The sequence below is a fragment of the Trachinotus anak genome, unplaced genomic scaffold, assembly GCF_046630095.1.
Source record: "Trachinotus anak isolate AG129_WGS33_773 ecotype Australia unplaced genomic scaffold, CSIRO_AGI_Tana_v1 ptg000032l, whole genome shotgun sequence".
NCBI lineage: Eukaryota > Metazoa > Chordata > Actinopteri > Carangiformes > Carangidae > Trachinotus > Trachinotus anak.
The window spans coordinates 29,228,140-29,250,431 of record NW_027273883.1 but is presented as its reverse complement, the minus strand read 5'-3'; the positions used below and the strand labels follow the sequence as shown (position 1 = coordinate 29,250,431).

Below are 22,292 nucleotides of genomic sequence, written 5' to 3'. Positions count from 1 at the left end.
TCTTACAGTGCATGCATCTCTCCACAACAGCCCTGAATGAGTCCAGACTCCTGCCAGTCACAGACCAAGCTTTTTTAACAAACCAGCAGATTGCAGCATAGAAAAGAACACTTGGCTCCGCTGATTGATAAAACATATGTAGAATTTGTTGCATATGTTAACGAACCTGAGCTTCCAAAAAAAGAGCTGGCTCTGCTCCTTCCTGTAGAATGGCATCTCTGACCAGTCCCATTTACCGTTTGTCCAGCTAAACACCTAGGTATTTATAAGTGTGCATCACCTCAATGTCTTTCCCTCTAACTCTGACTGGTTGAAGTTTGGGTCTAGCCCTGCAAAAGTCAATGACCATCTATTTGGTCTTGGAGGTTCATAAGGAGGCAGTTCTTGTCGCTCCATTCACTGATCATCATCATTTGATCATTCCTGCCCATTCCTGATACACGCCCCAACAGCTGTGTCATCCAAGTATTTCTGGATGTGGCAAGACTCAGACTTGTATTTAAAGTCTGCAATATACAGGGTGAACAGGGGCAGAGACAGAACAGTCCCCTGTGGAGCCCCAGTGCTGCTCAACACTGTCCCTGGGACACAGTTACCCAGCCTGAAATACTGTGGTCGTCTTGTTAGGTAGTTCACCATCCAGGACATGAAGGAGGGAACCAAACCCATTCCTTTTAGCTTGTCTTTGAGAATGGGGGGTTGGATGGTGTTAAATCCACTTGAAAATCAAAGAACATAATCCTCACATAATTACCTGGCTCCTCCAAGTAAGAATGGGCCCGATGGAGCATGTACAGAACGGCAACATCCACTCCAATATCCAGGGTTTGTTCAAAATGTGATGTGATGTCAATAGCATGATGGGAGTAATGGTTCTATTTACAAACTCACAAAGCAACATTCTGTGATGCCACTTATAATATATTTCACATCGTCAGTGACACAATCCATGACACAAATGTGATGTCATAGAACCTTCACATTATGTTTAACAAGCATTGTTACTACTGTAACTTCCATTTACTTCATAGTTTGGGTAGATATTCAGTATGTGCATTAATTTTAAATTCTCACTCTTATCAGTGTTATAATATGCAATATATTAAAACTAAATGCTACAAATCCTAAAACTAAAATATGGATTGAACAAGTTTTTGGGGCATATAAATGAGAAATGGAAAACAGAACAAATGTTCTGAGAGGTACATAGTTTTAAGTTTTAATGACTACTCCACTATGTTAGTGCATTGTAACACATTTATCACAAAATTGTGATAAAAAATTGTGTGTGTGTGTGTGTGTATTTCCATTATTATGCTTTTTTCCATTATCTAAATACAGTATCCAAAAAAATAAGACTGCAAAAAGTTCAAACAGCTTAGATATAAGTTGTTGTCAGTGGCATTTCTACATCTCTAAATGACATTATCATTGGTCACAGTGCAATATTAATAGTAGTATACAAGGTCATACATCACACAAGCTAGCTCAAAGTTCAGTTCACACAGGTTAAAATGAAGTAGTTCACATTGATAGTTCATAATTTTGAATTTTCAGTTGAGTTCTTTTTAGTAGAACCTCCTCCCACCCATCCATCTCTAACCTCGAGTCATTGCCACAGGACTGCATATTACTATAGAATCACAGAGATTACTTTTAACGTGTCTCCATTATTATGCAGAAAGTGTGCATGAACCAAATTATGCAGCAGATCAAAAATATAAAATAGATCATAGTCTGGTGCAGATTAGGCCACATCAGATGACACTAGTCATGATGGCAACTGCAACACTGTTTCACAATAAACTCCTATTAGCTAGGAGCAGAAAAACAATGGCTTTCCCTTGTAGAATCTCAAGGATTAGAACTTCTACTGGTGTTGTTTCACACAGTATTTGCAGATGCCATAGTAGCTTATGAGAAAAGAGAAGATAATGTGATAAAGGAAGCATCAGTCTAATTTTGCATGCAGCAACACAGTGTAAAGAGATACAATTTGCAGCAATAAGTGATGATGTTCTTTGGGCCTGTAAAACCTCACTCACAAAGGCTGAGTTTAGGTAAATGTGAAGATACCTGTCGAGTTTGTGTTTGTGCATAGATTTTGTGCTATACAATCCTATATGTCTGAGTTTGACCAAGTCTTGTGCCTCTGAGTGGGCGTTAATGTGAACCACACAGACATAGTGTTCTTCATTATTTTGTCTGCTTAATTCCTAACTCACTGATGATCCAGACCATTTCCTCTGACCATCAGCCAGGTAAGAGCCTGTTGCTTGAATCTCTTTTCAGCTCACTGTGGCTGTTTCTCTTGGTACTATTCCTCCCAACAAAATTTACAACTGATACCATCAGATAGCGCACCAACACCCACCAACAAAGCTAGAGACTTTTTGGACAAAACCTTAGCTACATTTCATTGGAGACAGTCACCAGTATTGCCACACTTCAAGGCACACTTCTCTCTGTCTGTTCAGTGAGTGAAAGAGAGGCAGAGCAGCAGTTTGTTACCCTGACAAAATGGAGGTTGTGCACTATGTGAGAGACAAAATAAGAAAGATGTTCTATTGCTTCTAACTTTCTGTCTAAGCGATCATTTTGCATGTAAATATAGCTGGAATCATGACACAGCCATTTTCTTAAGCTTACATGTATGGTGATTTTGTCAGAAGAAAAAAAATCAGGTATGACCTGGCTTGAAAGTGACTGCTGGTTAACGTGGTCTTAATGGGCCTCATTTCAGCCAATATTTCAAATTTGTTCCGTTGTCTGACAGCAGAAGAAGAAAAAAATGTAACTGAGAGCAGCTTTATTGGGAATTCAGCTGTAAAATACTATATATGTCAGAGTAGGAGAGAAGCACTTGTTCCACTGCAATGGAATGTATGTAGACATGTCTGGATAGTGGATTGGCAAGTAGCACATCCAACTTTGAAGAGACCACAATTTGCTGCCTATTGCAATTTAAGAATTTCCTTTTTTTTTTTAAAGGGTTAGATTGTAACTATAACGTTTCCCTAAACCAGATGAAACATTTTTCCTGCCTGACCTTATATGTAGCTTAAACATATCTATACTGTAAAAAGAATTTAAAAAATGTCAGTCATGAATGTTAAATAACAAGCAAACATTGAAGTAGCAAGATCTTTAAATGCACCGTCCTATAGAAGTCACACTCAATGAGCTACTACTGGGATGTGCTACAGCTATGTGTGTTAAACATAGAAGCATCGACTTGTGTGTAGCTGACCAACAACCTAAGTGGCTTACAAGGTAGAGCAGGTCGTCCACTAATCGGCAGATTGTTGGTTCAATTTCTGGCTCCTCTAGTCTACATGTTGCAGTGTCTATGGACAAAATACTGGACAACGAATTGCCCCCAGTATATGGTATAATTTGTGTGTGATAGTAAATGCACTGTATGAATGGGTGAATATGGTTTGTAGTGTACAGCACTATGAGTGGTCGATAAGACTAGAATAGCGGTCAGTTTACCATTTAAGTAGACATAACAACAAAGCTCATTGAATACATCAACCAAATCAATATGTACATTCAAAAAGGTTAACAGTCCTGTGCTTAGCTAGGTTACTTTGGGTTGAGTCAGTGTTACCCAGTCCTAACCAGTGTGCTGCTTGTAAAGTCCAGTGCGTCTTCCTGGCTGTGTGGCTTATGTGTCTCTGAGGAGATCGCTGATCGCTCCTTTTGTTATCCTTACATTAAGCTGCTCGATGCTAACTCTGCTTTCTGACTCCTGTTGCTTGCAAAATCCAGCTGGCAGTCTTTGTGTCCTAGCTGCTGGCACTAAATTAAACTTCTTTACTCATGTGAAAATATTAAGCAGACTGTCGCAGATGTCGCTGCCATCGTGAAAGAGTGAAGTGTTGTTGTGCACAGGTAGGGGCAATTTGGTTATTGGTGTATCATATTAATGATTATCAGTGATAATCACCAATATATATATAGATGTTTACTACAAGTAGTAACCTCGGGGCACCACCCTGTCACCAGTGACCAATGACCAAATTGATGGCTCAAAATACAGTCTCAGAAGGTTAATTGAAGGGTAAATTCGAGCACTGACTATCCTGAATCCAGCTGTTGTCACAAATATAGCCACAATAATCACAGACAACGACTAGTTAAATTATAACAGGATTTATTAATAAGAGTAATAATTATTCAAAATAACATTACTTGATATTAAACCAATTATAATTCAACTATAACTAAAACAAACATTGGTTACTAACTAGATAATTACAGGCAAAACACATATGTACCAACCATGTGTGTGTGTGTGAGGGAGAGAGAGAGTGAGAGAGAAGATGGTGACAAAGTCACGTGAGTGACGTGTCAGTAGGAGCCAAGATGGCGGCAGCATGACGTGAGTGACGTACTCGCTAGAGCCAAGATGGCGGCTGGCCACAGAGTGTGAATGGCGTGAACAACGAGAACAAAGGGAGGGACCTTGAGCTTTACGTGTATGATGCGATTGGGAGAAAAGAGGGAGAATAGAGGTGAAGAGGGGAAAGAGTCCACAAGAGATTGTCACCACAGTTAATAATCACCACAACATCACTACACAATAACGGAGCCAGAGAGCCGGAGTTCATCTGGTCAGATGTTGGTCCTTTAAATAGTGAAATTTGGCTTATTAAGCTGATCACAGTGAATGATCTAAAATAACAAGATATGCAGCACTTATAAGACAAATAGCAAAATGCAACACATTACACTAATTGTGTCACTGCCCAGACATAAACCTTTTACTTTGCATTGCTCCGATCCTTCGGAGTTTGAAAAAGAAAGTCCGCTCTGGTTCTCCACAGCTCGGTCCTCGGCTGGGAGCTTGGCGGTTCCTGTCTCGCTCTCCTGGCGATGACGAGGTGATGAGTTCCTCGGCGGCAGCGGGAAGATCACAGATGAGAGACAGTGAACTTTGTTTGGTCCTTAACAAAGTCGGCGTGCTCATCCTCACAGAACGTGAAATCAGCTGATTGCACAGTGATCTACATCAGATCCGAAAAATGAAAAAACAAAAAGGAAACAAACAAAGCAGTCTGTGCGCTCGGCCCGTGAGTTGAAGACTGTGACCTGGGCTTTAAGAAGTTGTGGAAAAAGGTCAAATGTTGCAGATTGCTCCCTTTCAGCAACCGAGTCGTGGAGAGAGCTTGGAGTAGCTCTCTACTGTAACTGGTGCATGGGAATAAGCAATGGCGGAGGGTTGCGGTGCTGCTTTTATCACCTGAGTGATGTCGCCGGGGATCCCTGCTGAGAGTGCCTGGCCTCGGCCAATGCCAATGCTGAGTTTACAGTCAAATTCTGATTTGCACCTAGGTGTGAATTGTGAGGTGGTCGTGGCGCCACTGTTCAAACGGTCAACCAACTCTGGCTCAGGCTTTTGGAGGGACATGTAGGCCTCTCCATTGTTCTCTTCAGGATGCATGGCTTGAGACTCCAACAGTGTCTCATTCTCATATTTCTATTATATGTTTTGAGGACAGAATTAAGTCTTAACTGTTTGTACATCACAGCTATAGTATTCTTTTTGAGGATAAGTTTCCCTTTAATGGGTCACACAACATTTGAATACATTTACTCATTCATTTATGCATGAGGCTTTGCAATAATTACATATGCCTCTATACAGTCAAATTGTTTGGCATGGCATTAAAATGTTCAGCTAGATGATAAGAACAGTGTGCGGATAAACTGCACAAGGGAATTGTTAAATAAAAATCTGTAGAAATCCAGCTGTCACAAGTTACAAAATGCAGCTGGAACACATACAACCCACTGGGGACTGAGTTTATTATCATCACATTTAGATTTTTCATCAGCGTACTCACGACTAGAATTTAATACAATTTATCCTACAGTATATTCACTGTAATCCAAAAGGATATCCTTCCCAGAAGGTCAGCAAGCTGTCCAGAGAAATTAGTATTTAACTATATTAGACCTTCTGCTTTTGTTCATAACACATAGGTACTGGCACTGTAAACATGAACATGTGTGATTTTACTGACAATTAGACTTTTTGAGACTATGTTCTCAAGAAGAATGGCAGGGAAACAAGCATAGAAAAAGGATGTTGGGCATCAGATCAGAAAAAAAGGGTAATTATAGAGGGTGTGGACAAATAATGTACCTTGACATTGAATTTGGAGTATGTGTTGAAATTTATGTTCTTTGATTTCCTCCAGGTAGCTAGTGGTTTCCACGTAATTTAGTAAAGCAAGAAGATAACTTTCAGACACATTTTTAAAAATAATTTAATACTACCATATCTGCTGTTGGTCATGTTAAAACATTGAACAAAACACATCCCAGTTTCCAAAAAAGATGACACTGTAAAATATAAATTAAAACAGAATATGATGAATTGCAAATCATACAAACCCACATTTAATTGGAAATAGAACAGAAAAGACAACATATCAAATGATGAATTGTTGAAGTTTTATTGTTTTATGAAAAATATATGCTCAATTTGATTTTGATACCAGAAACACATTTCAAAAAAATAATTATACGTAACACAACCAATCAAAAATGTGGCTGTTTCTCTGATGTTTCCCCTTCTAACCATCTTGATGCACAATGCTGTTTCACCTATCAACCTATAGCAGCAGCGATGATTGGGGGGGGGGGGGGGGGGCACTGAAATGAGCTAAAACTGCTGGATTTCAAGGCATGCAAATACACTTATTGTCCAAGCAATGAAAATAATATCATGTCACATCAAGTTAGACTATGGCATATTTAGGTGTAATTTTCCTTTTTTCTGAGGAAAAGTATCCATGCTCACCCTACATTACTTGGTGTCACATAGAGATACAGTGTTTCAAGCAAAGCATTGTCACTCAATGCAAAACAAAAACAAAAAGAGAAGAACATTGTTGGCCACTGTCGGTTTGCAGAAGTCCAAGTGTGGGCCAGAGTCTGGACCTCTTCTCCAGCACTTAACTTTGAACACAACCGCACACCTACTGGAGTCCCAAAAATGGAAAAGAATTCACCGGAGATGGTCAGAATTCAATGCAACAGAGTTTATTATTTTCTGTTACGCCCCCCTAGGAAGAAGAAAACATTTCGCACACTCTACTATAAATAGTATCATTTGTCTATAAAATTGTTATAAGTACACCTCTGCATAACATTGTATCCTTATTAACATTAAAGAAAACAAAAAAGAAAGAAATATAGATCAACTTATAACAAAGAATAACTTTATTATACTTTATAACTATAAACATTTTTTGAGTGACGCCTTCATTTATTTGGCTTCATGCTGTCCGCTGCCAACATTTTAAGACACAGTAAACACACCGGTCTTTCCTCGTCTCCCACCATAGTCACGGTGAAGCCAAGCGCTACATACGCTTTGTCATATTTCCTCGTCTTAGCTTTCTGGTGACTTTGTTTGTCGCATCATCTCCATCACTCTCTGCCTTTCTTTTCATCCCTGTTAAATATTTTTCCATGGTGTCTCTTGAGGGTTTGTTCACTTCACTTCATATCTCCTGCTCTGTGCTGTGTGTGCGCATGTCCGCGCAAAAAAACCCGACACAATAGAGCTAATATTTCCTGCGCACACTCTGACAATGAGAGCGCCACTATTTGAGAAGGACTGGATTAACCTGAGCTGGCTCCAGAGCCAAACTAAAATCACAGTGACTAAACCCCATCTTATATACCAGTCTTTGGGTGGAAGATCCACCCATTTTTCTAAAAAGAAACAATCATCACCTTGGAAATAACAGCATTTCAGAACGCCAGTTCTAATGGCGTTTGGAAAGTATCAAACTTTCCCTTGTTATGTTTAGTGGGGTTGTGGACCCAAATGTAGACAACAAAAAAATATAGGTGAGGGAAAAAGATATTTAATAACAAAGGAACTTACAGAAACAAGAGTCCAATACAATGGGGCAGGAACACAAAACACACAAAAACACAGCAGCAAAACAGGAGCACAAGAGTCACTGGGAAATTGACAGGGCTGAGCAGAACAAAACAGACACAGAAGACACTGGATACAAGGAAACAGCAGGATAAAGCAGTACAACCAGAACAGGCTTACAAACAGACAGACTGAGAAAGACCATTGTGAGCACAGCAGATAAATAGACACAAGGGAGGCAAGGGCAACAGAACACAGGTGTAATACAATACAGGGCAAACCCTGACATCCTTGCTCTCTGACACCCTTATTTCCAGGAGTCCTTGGACAAACTTACAGGTCACGTTTTATAACAAACTTCATGCAAACAACATGCAATTCTACCTTCAATCATGAATATAGTTGATGAATTGATGGACTGAATATATAAGTTGAACATCTGATATATTTTGCAATACAGAGTACATTTTTTTAATGTTGGATCACATAACACAATGCAGAGTATATTTTGATGATGCTGGGTCACATCTTATAATGCTTAATATATCTTTAGTGAAAATTTACTACAACACCATCAGGTGTGTATGCATAGATGCCCCAAGAAGTGTAATCATTCTGCCAGTTAACCAGGCAAAGTTGTACCAATTTAAGCTAAGCTGAGTGGCTGGTATCTGGGTCCAATCCATGGTTGGGGAGTCTAAAAAAAGTCTAAAAAATGTTACTTTAAAAAAGACTAAGGCTTTACAATCATCTGGGCGCCAGGTGTAGCAGTGCTTTGACCTGAATGCTATCATCAGCATGCTAACATGCTCTCAAACACAATGCTAACATACTAATGCTAAGCTTCTAAAATGTATGGCATGTTCAACACCTTAGTAGCATGCTAATATCTGCAAAATAGCACTAAAAGTACACAAAGTACAGCTGAGAATGACAGGAATAGTTTAAGTGTTTAGTCATACACCTAAACCTGCTGAGCTTAATGTCCAAAGAATCCTTTAAAACTTGTACAGAAGACAGCTTGGTTGGGATGATACTTTGCCAGGCACATCTGCACAAGAGTGGACATTTTGGCTGAAGGAGCTCCATTAGTAAGGTTTTGAGATTGACAGGTGTTTGAAACCTCCCAATTTTGGAGAAGTTGCTTTTGCTGAGCTGCATCACTTTACAGATGCAAGTGAGGTTGGGTACAGCAGACTTACTGCATAATATTATAACAATTAAATTATTTCAGGACCCCAAATGCAGACATGCACAAAGACCAGCTGCTTCAGTTCAGTGATTATTCAATTCAAACAATTTAGCAGAAAGGTTTGCTGGATGGATCAAATGTAAAAACTGCAGTTCAAAATAGATAACAAATCCAGTAAGGAGCAGCAAGGACCCTGGAGTCCTGGACTCACACAGGAAAAAGTTAAAAACTGCAAGTAACAGAAGCCAAGATCAAAATGCAGAATCACTGTGAACAATAACACTTGGGGCACACTGCTTACATTGCATGTGCATGGAGGCTGCATCGCTAAACTGCTGCAGCATACACACGTGTGTTCACACTGCCTGTGTGTCTGCTGTGTTGCTGGTACTGCCACTGTTGACACCCTTAGACACTTCATAGCAAGACATGGTCAGGTGTTGGAGATGCCTTCAGATAATGGCATGAACTTTGTTGGAGCAAAACGTGAATTTAGGGAGGCAATGACACATTCCTTCAGAAAGGAATCAGGTGGATTTTCAATCCTCCCACTCGGTCACATCATAGCAGGGTGTGGGAGCCGTTTATAAGGTCTGTACAAAAGTTGCTGTGCTCCATCCTGATAACACAAAATCTTGATGAAAACAGTCTCCATACAGTCCTTTGTGAAACTGAGGTTATCATCAACAGCTGCCAAATTACTAAATCATCCACTGACTTGGAAGCATTGACCCCTAACCATTTTATCCTTCTTAAGTACAAGCCATCGTTACATCTTAGAGTGTTTCAAAGGGAGGACATATATACTTGTAATCGATGGAGACAAGTTCATTATGTGTCTGTCTTGTTTTGGAAGGGATGGGTCAAGAAGTACTTACCTCAACTTCAGGAGTGGTGGTAGCACTTGAGGTGCCAGGGCACCAGATGGAACTTTGTTACTGGAGATGTTATCATGGTGGATGACTCAGCCCTTAGCAACTCATGGATGACTGGCAGAAGTTCCTGATAAAAGAGGACTCGTATGCCATCCATTTGTCATTCATATCAAAACAAGGACTAGCTACCTGGACAGGCCCATCACTGAGGTATGCCTTCTTCAAGAAGCAGAGGACCTTAGCCAGATTTGGATGTTTTGTATTGATATGCACACTTATACACATAAATGGACTTTGACTTAATTTTTTCCAGGTTTGAATGACCATTTAGGCAAAGTGGTGGAGTTATATGTACAGAATACTTAAATGTAATGTGGCTATCTTGCTATTATATTATATTATTATATAATTATATAATATTCCAAGTTTATGTCTCCTACATGTTATTGATTGTGTAGTTATTGCTTTAGAATAATTAGGGGGTGGGATGAAGGAGTCACATGTAAGTTTCTTGCATACTCACATGCTTTGTTTGTATGTACACACTATAGTGGCACTTGGGTGGTGGGAGCATCACACCTGGGTGTGTGGCTACACAGTGGTTGTGTACTCTATGGTCATAAGTAATTGCACTCACCTGTTCACTTGGGTGAGCTTTGAAGTGAGACATTTGTATTTTTGTGCCTTGTCTTGAAATAAGTGGGGAAAGTTGGATCTAAGAAGGAAAGATAGAGAAAAGGACATGTCAAAACTGTTAAGTTGTTAAGATGTGTTAAGATTGTTTATTTTAAAAATGATAGAGACCGGTGGTTAACTGTTGGGGGTAATCATAAAAAATGCTCTGAAAGCTCCAGACCTTTGCTTGCACAAATTTTGTATAACATGACTTATTTGAATTTTAATTGAATAACTCTGCTTTAACACATTTAGCACAATCAAACAGCAGCAATATAGTTTCACTAATAGCAATACAGCTTACAAATTCACACCATCTGCCCAGACACAAGCCTCTTACTTTGCATTGCTTCAGAAGGCCGTTAAAGTGTGTGTAGAACTGTACAGTGTGGCTTCAGGGCTGAACCTAGACAGTGCCATTTGTCTCACTCCTGAGGCAGCCAGGACAAGCTGGTTTACTCAGTGGTAGTGAGAAAGTAAGGGGAGTCGATTTGGTTGGAGAGAAAAATGTGTAGGCCTAATTCATTATCTCATCAATGAAATCTTTCGTCCGGAACATACTCAATAAATATAGTCTTTATACACGACCAGCGAGGGGCCTAGGTCTAAAATTAAGTTCAAGTGCCATAACGGATTGTCTTGCTCAAACGTTTGGAGTCCTCACACAGGCACAAGGGATAAAGCAAAGAAGCATGGGATAGCTGCAGTTCTTATTACCTGGGTGACGTCACATGGAAACAATAGGTAGAATTGGTTATGCGGCTTTGTGATATGGAAAATAAAATGGCCTGAACAGAGCCTCCTGAGTATTAACAGGCTGTTGGTGTGGGCGCCATCAGTTTTTTCCTGTCATTATTTTAAAATAGCATATTTTTTAATGGTGCAACAGTCAGCCTCAATAGGATAATTGCATAAATAAGCAAGCAGGTGTACAGGCGTTTCTAATAAAGTGCTTGGAGGCATTTCATTGGATAAGTAAAAACTTTAACCTGTGGGTAAAAGTCTGCAACAAGTGGACCACCTGTCAGACCAATACTGCCAATAGCCATGCCACTGGTATGGGTAAGAAGTAACTGAATGTAGTCAAGGATTTCGTAAAATTGTCCAATATAAATGTTTTTTCTTGAGATAGAGTTGAAAAAGAAGTCCATACCATAGAAAGGCATTGTGGGAAACAATGGCAATTACTAATTGATGTTGAAGTAAACAAGGATGTTTGAAGAAACATTTATACCCAAACTTAAGTAACATATAACAAAACTGTACTACACTACAGCTAAAATTTATTTAGCAGATTGATAATGTATAGAGCTTGGAGAGTAAGATGAGTGGATATGTGTGAAAAGTAGAATATTTTGTCATGCATCATATACTGTATGCATAAAAAGCCCTGCATGAGCAGCAACAACCACAAATCCACCACTGATGTATTCAGACACAAATATAGGTAATTCCATGCCTACACCTACACCTCCCTCCACCCTACGTCTTCCTCTGGTCCCATCAAGAATGTCCTCCATTTCCAGCCTGCTCCACTGCATATCTCACTATTTTCCCCAGGCAGCTCTGCACTGAGGTGGAAGCTACCAAATGAGGCTTCCCACAAAGAGAACAGGCTTGCAGTCTTGCCCATAACATTTGGACAGGGGAAGCAGTCTAAAACCCTTTCTTTTTTCCTTTTTTGTATTTCCCTCTGCAGAGGTCCTTCTGCAGTGCCATGGTGGACGAGCTGCGGGTTTCTCTCAAGTGCCAACGCCGGCTCAAACACAAGCCCCAGCCGACCGTCATGGTGAAAACAGAGGAGGTCATCAACATGCACACTTTCAACGATCGCAGACTGCCAGGGAAAGAGACCATGGCCTAACATGGGATTCTCAATCACTTCCTCACCCTCTCTCCTGCAGTGAGGAGTTATGCAGAGACACTGGAGAAAGGAGTGGGGGTAAATGGTAAGGGAGTGCAGTAAGTTGTAATGGTTGACAGTTGGATTATTTTAAAGATAGAGCAGAGGTGTTTGGTTGTATATTGACAAAATGTCATTCTTGTTTCTTTAAAATTAGCTAGGGATAAGAGATTCAACAATATTTCCTGTGGAAATAACTTGAGCCTGGGTAAAATTTCAGCGAGTTACCTCATTACTCTTAACCAGCTTGGCAAGGCGGGAAACTACACATGCCAGGATTTTCAAAACCCAGGAGTCGTTGAGATAGTCAGGAAAAAAATTAAATTGGGAAAGAAGTGGTCAATTAAAAAAAAAAAAAGTAAAAAAGACGTTGGTCAGGAAGCCTTGACAGCATCTCAGAAATAAAGAGTGAACATAGAGATACTAACTGGCAGAATGTACAGGATTGTTTTTTTTTTTTTTCAAAAGTTGCTGACAGAATGACTAAATTAACCCTAAAGCCCCAAAGACGATGGCAGCTCCCAAAATATACAGAGAGACATCGCTTAGTCACATATTATATTGATCGACATCAGAAATGGATAAACTATATGTCAACCATCAGGAAATGACTGATCATTTATTTGTGTTTCAGAGTACTAAACACTTTGTCTTTAATGTAGGGGGGTGATTTTTAGATTTAAGATTATATGATAAAATACAAACTAAGAATGCGGGGTAGGGGCAATGTAGTGAGCTGTTGATGTCCGTGTTAGCCAGTATTCACCTAAAGAGGATTCTGTGGAGGTGCACACCCTTAATATCAATAAGGAGGAACTTTGGAGTGATGTGGGCACAGCTCACCAAGTCTAAATTTACAGCAATCACACAACATACAAACTCTATTTATTCTAAGTATTTATTGTTTTATTTATGAAACTCCTTATTTATATCTCTACAGACTACATTTTCACTACTGCAGTAAATACACCTCAACTCTGTATGGGTATAAACAGTTTCTTTTCATTTGCTCAGTATCAAGTCTCCAATTTCATTTTGTACTCCTGTGGCTTTATTTTCTTTCTTTGGCAGCAAAGCCCTACATTTACTTGTACAAATGCAATTTCTATGAAAAAGTGTTTTTGTACGAAGAGAATCAAATTTTGTAATGATTTTTATCAACACAAAATGCACCATGAGGAGTGTCATCCATGGCAGAGGTGGTACTCCACACCAGTATTTCAGGAGGCTTTCCTAGACACTAGACAAAGCTGACACACACCCAAGCACACACACACACACACACACACACACACACCCATGAGTGCAGGGTGCACTCAATTCTCCATGGAGCAGACTCACACCAATTAGTACTCTGTCCTCCAAGATAGAGGCAGAACATTCTGGTAAAGCCTCAGTGACATAATGTTTTGGAGAAAAAGAAAAAAGAAACTATTTTTATCATGTAAAAGAATCATATTTAAAGAAAGATATTTTTACTTCATGTGAAAGAGGAGTTAATACTGGTTAGAGCAACTATATAGTGTACACATACAGGATGGGAGGAAAACTACTGATGATGCTTATCATTCTACACCCCTGATTACCGATAGACTGCTAGAATCCAGTGCAGAGCAATTGTGTGTAAATGGTTTTAAAAATGAAAAAGATGTATTAAAAAAAAAAAAACACTTAACTAATTTTGAACTTGAAAACTAAAAAGAGTGCACACAGTTTACCCTTTGAAGTTGATGCACACATTTAAAGAAAATAAAAAAAGTATTCACAACTTTCATGTCATCTGTGTCTTTATTGAATTTTGAATTTTGAATTTTTTACAGTCTATACATTAATAATACATAGCCAGCAAAAATACCCATGTGGGTCACATTAATGACAGAATGGAAACTGGGCCTTATTTAGATAACCCCTCCATTCCAAACATTCTCAACATTCCCATGCCAATAATTTATAAAATATTTGCCCTCCAGTTTCACAGAGGGCAAAAAATGGGGCCAATACAAGTAATCATCCTAAGGCTTCATGTTCCCCTTTTTATTTTAGCTGACAGTACATGGACTATTGATTGCACCCAGGTGGGCAACACACCCCTAAGGTCATGTGGGTCCCACACAATTTAGTAATGGGCCCCATTTAGGGCCCCATTTAGATTATCCTCTGGATAGCGGCATGTCCAATTTGACAAGGGCATTTGTTGTATCATGCACACCAATGGTAAACTGACAGATGACTTTAGTTTGGCTGGCAGCCAGATTTTTGAAAACACCCTTTTGAGTGTGCAGGCCCTTTGGCAGATCTGCCATAGCATCAACCAATATAATATATATTAATGCCTCTGACATTCAAACTATTCTTGCATGCCCTTGACAATAAGGGTCACAAGTATTTGGCACATGGTACCAATGTATAATAAGATGGGGCTGATATGAGCAATAATCCTCAGGCTCTATAGGCTCCATATCTTTTAGATTTCACTGACTACCTCAAAATACAGGCTATTGGGCCAAAGTGGGCAACAAATGGGCCTTGTAATCCAAATAATTAATATAAAAAATGGGCCCATGTGGGTCTGAGGATGACTGCTCACATTGTCCTACTTGTAGCCTTTTTAACAACTCACATGGGCTCGACATAAGGGCTGTGTGCTCAAGAACCATTAGCCCTTTTTTTGTTTTCACCGACAGTATGTGGGATAATTATTGGGTCAACAAATGTATACCAAGTAGGATATCTCTTAGTGATTTACAAATTTATGAAAAAAGCTTGTAGCCTGAATCATTACCACATATAAAATGGATACCATGTGTACAATAGCTGAGAGAGCTTAATATACTGCATCTTCATCAATTTGATAACACATGTGCTTCAAATACAACACAATCAAATACAGAAATGTCTTGCAAGTGGTACAGACGACAATGGAAGTTTTTCCAGGGGACACAAAAAAATGATGAACCAAGCTTGGACATGCAGAGAGGTTTTTTTTTTCTTTTTGGTTATGTAGTAGAGCTACTACATGAATTCATTGGTATCCCAGCCGAATTCATCACTTTTTTGTGTAGCCTGGAACCACATGTGTTGCCATCTGTGCTACTGGTCGTGCATATCTGTAGTTTATTTTATCTGTATTTGCTGTGCATGTGTTGTAAAAATTGATAATTTAGGTCATATGTCTGGGACTATTATTGTCTATCATGTGACAACACAATAGTTTACAGTGTAACCACTGCACTTGCACATAAACATCCAAATGTATACCATTGTCATTTAATATTGTCATAGCATCTTTTCAGTACTGTGAGGTGGTTGCATTGTTGGAAATTAGCTCATAAAACCACCTCATTCAGCACAAACTGACTGACTGACTTTACAAGGTCACTGTTTAACAAATCCCTGACCTTTGCCAGGGACTCCAGTCAACACTAGCCACAATGACTCAGCAGAATGGCAGCCAATCAGATTAAAGTGCCCATCCTCCTTTCCCTGAACCCCAAGGCAGCATAGATCTGAGAGGAGAAAGGCGTGAGAGATACAGCCAGAGATTATATTAAACGAAATTGTATTAAGTCCCACCCTGCTGGTTTACAAAGGACTGTGCCCTTATCTTGACCTGAGAGTTTAGTCGCAGACTGACCCTTTGAGCTCCATTAGTGCATATTTATGCTCAGTGACCTCTAGGGTAAAGTTAGACTGTTGGTGAGAGAGCAGGGCTGCTCCATCCAGCTGCTCCATGGACAGGCTTACCGAATACTGACTCCCCAAACAATGTCACAATAGCCCTTGATTTTAAATAATGTAGAATGTCCATTAAGAATATCCATAGACCTGGTGCCCATAATAATGTAAAGGCACTGCTGGTTACATCAGTTGAAAATAAATTAGAGGCAACCCAATAGCAGAGTGTTTAGGGCGAATACCAAGAGGGTACAAATGCTTTGAGCAGGTGATTCACCAATTTGACTTCCGACCAACTGGACTCTTTCCTACATGTCATTCCCCTACTCTCTGTCACTCGGTACTATCCTTTAAATAAAGGCATATGACCAGAAAGAAAATAAATACAGGAGCTACTGAATTTCACATACAAATGTTGGGATCTCAAGCCATGTGTTCTGAAAAGAACAATAGAGGGGCCTATATGTCCCTCCAAAAGCCTGAGCCAGAGCTGGTCGACTGTGTGACCACTCTCAGCAGGGGTCCCCAGCAACATAACTCAGGTAATAAAGACAGCACCGTGACCCTCCTCCGTTGCTTTTTCCTGTGCACCAGTAACAGTAGAGAGCTACTCCAAGTTTTCTCCACGATTTGGCCACTGAAAGGGAGCAATCTTCAAATGCTTGACTTTTTCCACCACTTCTTAAAGCCTAGGTCACAGTCTTCAACTCGCAGGACAAGCGCATAGACTGCTGTTGTTTTCCTTTTTCCTTTTTTTTTCCCTTTTCGGAGCTGACGTAGATCGCTGTGCAATCAGCTGATCTTATGTCTGTGATCTTCCCTGCTGCCACCAAGGAACTCATCACATTATCATCGCCAGCAGAGCGAGACAACGAACCACCAAGCACCCAGCCAAGGATCGCGCTATGGATAATCAAAGCAGACTTTTTTTTTTCTCCAACTCTGAAAGGATCGGAGCAACTCAGAGGAAGAGGCTTATGTCTGGGCAGAGACACAATTAGTGTAGCGTGCATTATATTTTGCAATTGGACTTTTAAGTGCTGCATATCTTGTTGTTCTAGAGCATCCACCGTGATCAGCTTGATAAGCCAAATATCACTAGTTAAAGGACCAATATCCGACCAGACGAACTCTGGTTCGCTGGCTCCATTATTGTGTAGTGATATTGTGGTGATTAACTGTGGTGATGATCTCTTGTGGACTCTTTCCTCTCTTCACAGCCTATGACTCCTCTCAATAAATCCTGTTATAATTTAACTTGTTGTCTGTGATTATTGTGGGTATATTTGTGATAACAGCTGAATTCAGAACAGTCAGTGTTCGAATTCACCCTTTGTTTAACCTTCTGAGACTGCATTTTGAGCTATCAATTTGGTCATTGGTCCCTGGTGACAGGGTGGTGCCCTGAGATTACTACTTGTAGTAGACATCCATATATTGGTGATTATCTGATTACCTGTGCACAACACAAATAATTACTTTTTCACTTAGAAGTAGGTTTGCTTTGTTAGATTCACAGAGCTCTTAACTAACAATAGTATATCTAATACCTTTAGGAATCAAATTAGTATAAATATAATTTAGGTAACTGTTTTTGCTTGGACATATCAAAGTGTATTTTTTCAATGAATGAGGCAGGGCCTATATACCACCCATCAACCATATTTTGGTAAAAGTTAATTGGGGCACTTTTTTTTTTCAATAATATTTTATTAATTTTCCAATAACAAACAAACACACATACCATACAGCACAAATCTTGCCAGATTGGAAGGAAAAAGAAAAAAGGAGAAAAAGGAAATTAAAATTTTTTTACATGGGTTACATCAGCACATATTGGGAATATATTATCATTTTATCTACATCATTATTTGCATTAGGGTCATGTCAACGGAAGAGATTCAACAGCCTATGACTTAGATGTGAAGTCGAAGTATGGACACCCTTTCTGTAATAAATCAACAACATCATTGGGAAGATGATCAAGAAGGGGCTGCCATATATTATAAAAGACACTGCTGTTACATTTCAGCATTGAGATGTTCCATAGGAAAACCTTAAATGATTATCTGTACCATTGCGTAATTGAGGAAGGCTTCTCCTTAATCCACTGGAACAGAATACATCGCCTTGCTAAAAGCAGAAGTTTACATATTAAAGTCAACTCTGCAGTGGGTAGGAGGGACTACTGGAGGCATGCGAAGGATGTAGACGTGTTTAGTCGGTGCTCTTCTCCACGACTTGCAAAATCATCTCTCTACCGCATCTTTTTTGCTCATAGCCCACAAGTGTGTGTGTATATATCTCGCTAAGAACTCTATCAAACTGAAAATCCAACATGCCGAAACAAAACGTCTCCAGCAAAGCCAAAACCACCGAGAGCCAAGCTACCGGAGCTAGAGCTAGAGCTAGCATTGGTAGCAACAGCCCTGCTAGCGATTCTCCCGTGAAGTCGGACATGCCTCCGGATAAAGCTTATGATATGTGTAAGAAACTGTGCAAAGAAGTATCAGAGTCAGTCCTGCGCTGCCTTAATGAATGTTTCGACGCCTTTGAGGCTAAGTTTCAGTCACTTGCAGCCTCGCAGGCTGAACTGCAAGACCGTGAGTCTAACCAGGAACAAGACGGCCTTGACGCCCGTGTGCTGGTGCTTGAGGCTAAATGCACCGAGCTGGCGGGATGCAGCACACAGCTTCATACCAAGGTGCTCGACTTGGAGGCCCGTTCCCGGAGGTACAACATAAAGATTGTGGGGATACAAGAGGGTGAGGAGGAAGGGAGACCCACTGAATTCGTCTTCAGTCTACTCCCCAAACTGCTTGGTGATGAGCACTTTCCACATCCAGTCAAAGTTGACCGGGCACACCGCTCCCTTCAGCCGAAGCCGGCCGCCGGTGCAAAACCTGGCACGCATCCTGGCACGCATCCACCACTTTCAGGAGAGGGAGTTCATTCTTCGCCTTGGCAGACAACAGTCCATGGAGTACAAGGGAGGGTTGGATTATACCAACGAGGTCATGGCTCAGCGCCGCGCCTTCAGAGAAGTGTTGCAGGCTCTGCGCAACAAAGAAATAAAACACACTCTGCGGTCCCCGGCCAAGCTTTATGTTTAACCACAAGACGGCGGAGCGCCCAGGATCTTCACTGACTCCAAGCAGGTGGCTAAGTCACTGGAAAGGAATAACGGAGGAGAGGGAGAGTAGATCCACACACTGACTGTTTTCATTCAACTCATGATTGCGCCGACGTGAGGCAACTATTTGTTCAAAGCAGCTGAATAGCTGCTTGTAGCACTGGATCTCTCTACATAATGTTTATATAGGTTACATACACCTGTTAGCTACAATGGCCCATTTTGAGCTGCTACCATGTCCACATAGCCCGAGGTGCTGATACTGTTTACTTTCATTGCTTCACTTGCTTTATATCGCGGTATGTTATAGTTCACGTAATTATAATGTCGTGGGGAGGGGGCGAGTGGTAATATTCTAGTTATTTTCCCAGTAGCTCCTTTTGAGATGAGTACGGGATGCTATGTGCCAAGTTCGGGTAGGCACAAGGCGGGGTGGGAGGGGAGAAATGTTATTGTTCCCCTTTTTCTTTTCTTTTTTTTTTCATACAGTCAGTGCTTTACTTTACTCTACTTGGTTGTACAGGTTACATTTGTCTTATGGAAGGGGTAATATCTCTGTAATTATTTGCAATTGATGAACAGGGTGGTGAAATTTGTAAGCTTTAATGTGAATGGGCTAAATGGACCTATCAAACGGAAGAGAGTCCTAACACATTTGAAAAACCTGAAAACAGACATTGCTTTTATACAGGAAACCCATCTGACACCCCTGGAGCATAGAAAATTGAAAAGGGATTGGATAGGGCATGTAATATCATCATCCTTTAACTCTAAAGCCAGAGGAGTGGCTATCTTGATAAATAAGAACACCCCTGTTACAATTGGAGAAACCGTTGTAGATACATTGGGGAGATATGTTTTAGTGAATTGTCAGATTTACTCAGAACCCTGGACTCTCTTAAATTTTTATGCATCGAATTATGATGATGAGTCATTTATCCAAGACATATTCTTGAAGGTGTCAGGAGGACGGCAAAACATTCTTATAGGGGGTGACTTCAATTTCTGCCTGGATCCTGTTCTAGATAAGTCAGCTCTATCAGTATCCAAGTCGAAAGCTGCCAAACTTACCATAGAATTCATGAAGGAATTAAAGGAATTAACTGATGTGTGGAGACAAATGCACCCTCAAACCCGAGATTATTCTTTTTACTCTGGTCGCCACAACTCTTTTACTGGGATTGATCTTTTCCTGTTGTCAACACAGCTGATTCACAGAGTACTTATCTAGAACACTATCAGATCATTCACCTCTGACCCTATCCATTTATATGCCTGAAAAAGCTACTAATATGTATAGGTGGCGTCTAAACCCTACTCTCCTCCAGAAACCAGATTTTTGCAAATTCATAAGAGAACAGATTGGGCTATTCTGTGAGACGAACTGTGCCTCCTCTCCCAATAGTTTTATATTATGGGACACAGAAATACATGGCAGAAATACATGGCAGAAATAGAAGAATTGGAAACAGACATTTTGAAACTGGAAAAGGAGTTTCAACAATCAAGGTCTAAAGAAGTACATCACATATTGGTAAATAAAAAGCTTAGATACAATACTTTGCATACTTATAAAATTGAAAAAAATATTTTGAGAAGCAAGCAAAGATACTATGAATTGGGAGAGAAGGCGCACAAAGTTTTGTCTTGGCAACTAAGAAAAGAAGAAATCTCTAGGACGATTAATTCAATCCAAACTGAAACAGGTTCTGTGTCATATAACCTGTTGGGGCACAGGTAGGAGCAATTTGGTTATTGGCTTATCATATTAATGATTATCAGTGATAATCACCAATATATATATAAATGTTTACTACAAGTAGTAACCTCGGGGCACCACCCTGTCACCAGGGACCAATGATGACCAATTGATGGCTCAAAATACAGTCTCAGAAGGTTAATTGAAGGGTAAATTCGAGCACTGACTGTTGTGAATCCAGCTGTTATCACAAATATAGTCACAATAATCACAGACAAAGATGAGTTAAATTATAACAGGATTCATTAATAAGAGTAATAATTATTCAACATAACATCACTTAATATTAAACCGATTATAATTCAACTATAACTAAAACAAACATTGGTTACTAACTAGATGATTACAGGCAAAAACACATATGTACAACCATGTGTGTGTGTGTGTGTGTGAGAGAGAGAGAGAGGATGTGACGAGGTCATATGAGTGACGTGTCAGTAGGAACCAAGATGGCGGCAGAGTGAGGTACTTGCTAGAGCCAAGATGGCGGCTGGCCGCAGAGCGTGAGTGGCGTGAACACGAGAACAAAGGGAGGGACCTTGAGCCTTACGTGTATGACGCGATCACACTCTAGGGCCTGAATGTGAGAGAGATGTGGATGAGGTGCGTGATTGGGAGGAAAGAGGGACAATAGAGGTGAAGAGAGGAAAGAGTCCACAAGAGATCGTCACCACAGTTAATAATCACCACAACATCACTACACAATAACGGAGCCAGAGAACCGAGTTCGTCTGGTCGGATATTGGTCCTTTAACTAATGAAATTTGGCTTATTAAGCTGATCACAGTGAACGATCTAAACAACAGGATATGCAGCACTTATAAGTCAGATAGCAACAATACAACACGCTACACTAATTGTGTTTCTGCCCAGACATCAGCCTCTTACCATGAGTTGCTCCGATCCTTCGGAGTTAGAAAAGAAAGTCCGCTCTGGGTCTCCACAGCTCGGTCCTCGGCTGGGAGCTCGGCGGGTCGTGTCTCGCTCTCCTGGCGATGACTGTGATGAGTTCCTCGGCGGCAGCGGGAAGATCACAGATGAGGGACGGTGATCTTTGTTTGTCTTTAACAAAGTCGGCGCTCGTCCTCACAGGACGTGAAATCAGCTGATTGCACAACGATCTACGTCGGATCCGAAAAGAAGAGAAACACAGCAGTCTGTGCGCTCGGCCTGC

The 22,292-nt window shown here is 40.4% G+C and overlaps 1 protein-coding gene across 2 annotated transcripts in view; it reads left to right on the top strand.

Annotated features, from left to right (window-relative positions):
• The window catches only part of LOC139613275 (glutamate receptor ionotropic, kainate 2), a 296,545-nt gene extending 279,270 nt beyond the window's left edge, over nt 1-17,275 (top strand). For both annotated transcript variants that reach the window (XM_071469775.1, XM_071469776.1), the window contains one exon: nt 12,348-17,275. In XM_071469775.1, coding sequence (XP_071325876.1) covers nt 12,348-12,512 — 165 coding nt within the window. In that variant the 3' untranslated portion in view covers nt 12,513-17,275. The remainder of the gene's footprint in view (nt 1-12,347) is intronic.
• Nucleotides 17,276-22,292: the final 5,017 nt, after the last annotated feature.